Source organism: Piliocolobus tephrosceles, unplaced genomic scaffold (assembly GCF_002776525.5).
Source record: "Piliocolobus tephrosceles isolate RC106 unplaced genomic scaffold, ASM277652v3 unscaffolded_36342, whole genome shotgun sequence".
Lineage (NCBI taxonomy): Eukaryota > Metazoa > Chordata > Mammalia > Primates > Cercopithecidae > Piliocolobus > Piliocolobus tephrosceles.
The window spans coordinates 5,013-6,686 of NW_022320246.1; the positions used below are offsets into that span (position 1 = coordinate 5,013).

General features: G+C 50.2%; 1 protein-coding gene across 1 annotated transcript in view; it reads right to left on the reverse strand.

Moving 5' to 3' along the window:
- Nucleotides 1-720: 720 nt before the first annotated feature.
- The window catches only part of LOC111535366 (apolipoprotein C-I, basic form), a 5,158-nt gene continuing 4,204 nt past the window's right edge, over nucleotides 721-1,674 (reverse strand). Inside the window, exon 5 of the mRNA XM_026452492.2 lies at nucleotides 721-896. Within this exon, the coding sequence (XP_026308277.1) occupies nucleotides 839-896 (58 nt within the window). The 3' untranslated portion in view covers nucleotides 721-838. The remainder of the gene's footprint in view (nucleotides 897-1,674) is intronic.

A 1,674-nucleotide genomic window follows, 5' to 3' on the forward strand; every position in this document is an offset into this window, starting at 1 on the left:
AAAAAAAAAAAAAAAAACAAAAAAAAAAAACAAAAAAAAACCACATATATATGTATATACATATATATATGGCAGAGTGGCTCACGCCTGTAATCCTAATACTTTGGGAGGCCAAGACAGGAGGATTGCTTAAGCGCAGGAATTGGAGACCAGCCTGGCCAACATGATGAAACCCTGTCTGTACTAAAAATACAAAAATTAGCTGGGTGTGGTGGCACATGCCTGTAATCCTAGCTAATTGGGAGGCTGAGGCAGGAGAATCCCTTGACCCTGGGAGGCGGAGGCACCATACTCCATCCTGGGGGACAGAGTGAGAGTCTGCCTCAAAACAAAAACAAAAACAAAAAAGCCCTCAGCCCCTCATCTCGGGTAGACCACACCAGGAAAATGTAACATAGTGACATTGCCAGGCTGAGGGTACAATCAAGTTCCAGTTCTGCACTTCCTGGCTGTGTGACCTTATACAAGTAGCCTCACCTCTCTGGGCCTAAATGCCCTTATGGGATTAATAAGGCCCAGTTTGCAAGGTTCTTAGGAAGATTCTTTTGACACCATGGAGTTCAAACATCCTCAGCACAGGGCAAGGAGATGGGGCATTGGAGGACTTGTCAGGAGTCCCTAAGGTTCAGCTCCTGCCCTCTCCCGCACCCCCTACCCTCTCTGGAAGCCCCTACCCTCTCCCGCAGCCCCTTCCCCAGAGTAAAGAAGCACTCAGGAGAGAATTTTCTGTAGGCTTTTTATTGGTGGCACCTGGCGCCACACGGAGGCCGTCCTCAGCACAGGTGCTGGGGTGTGGGAAATTTCAGAGACCCCTCCTGGGATGTCACCCTTCAGGTGCTCATGAGTTAATCTTGAGTTTCTCCTTCACTTTCCGAAATGTCTCTGAAAACCAATCCCTGTGGGGAGAGATAAGGAAGGGGGTCACTGTGTGCAGCTCCCTCCCAGGCTGTCCAAATTCTACCTGCTACCTGACTCCCACCTCTTCCCCTTCCTGAATCTCCATCCCCACTGTCTGTGGGATTAGGTCTGCTGGGCTGGGTGGGCCAACTTCTGTGCTTTAGTTTCCCAGATGGACCAGAGCACGTTGAAGTCTAAACACTTTACCCTTAGTTGGGCATGGTGGCTCACACCTGTAATCCCAGCACTTTGGGAGGTTAAGGCAGGCAGATCACTTGAGGTCAGGAGTTTGAGACCAGCCTGGGCAACATGGTGAAATCTCGTCTTTACTAAAAATACAAAAAATACCATGCGCGGTGTTGCACACCTGTAGTTCCAGGTACTTATGAGGCTGAGGTAGGAGAATTGCCTGAACCCAGAAGGTGGAGTTTGCAGTGAGACCAGATTGTACCACTGTACTCCAGCCTGGGCAAGAGAGCAAGACTCCGTCGTGAAAAATAAAAAATAAGACCGGGCGCGTGGCTCACACCTGTAATCCCAGCATTTTGGGAGGCTGAGGTGGGTGGATCAAGAGGTCAGGAGATTGAGACCATACTGGCTAACATGGTGAAACCCCATCTCTACTAAAAATACAAAAAATTAGCCGGCGTGGTGGCGGACACCTGTAGTCCCAGCTACTTGGGAGGCTGAGGCAGGAGAATGGCATGAACCCGGGAGGCGGAGCTTACAGTGAGCTGAGATCGCACCACTGCACTCCAGCATGGGCGACAGAGCGAC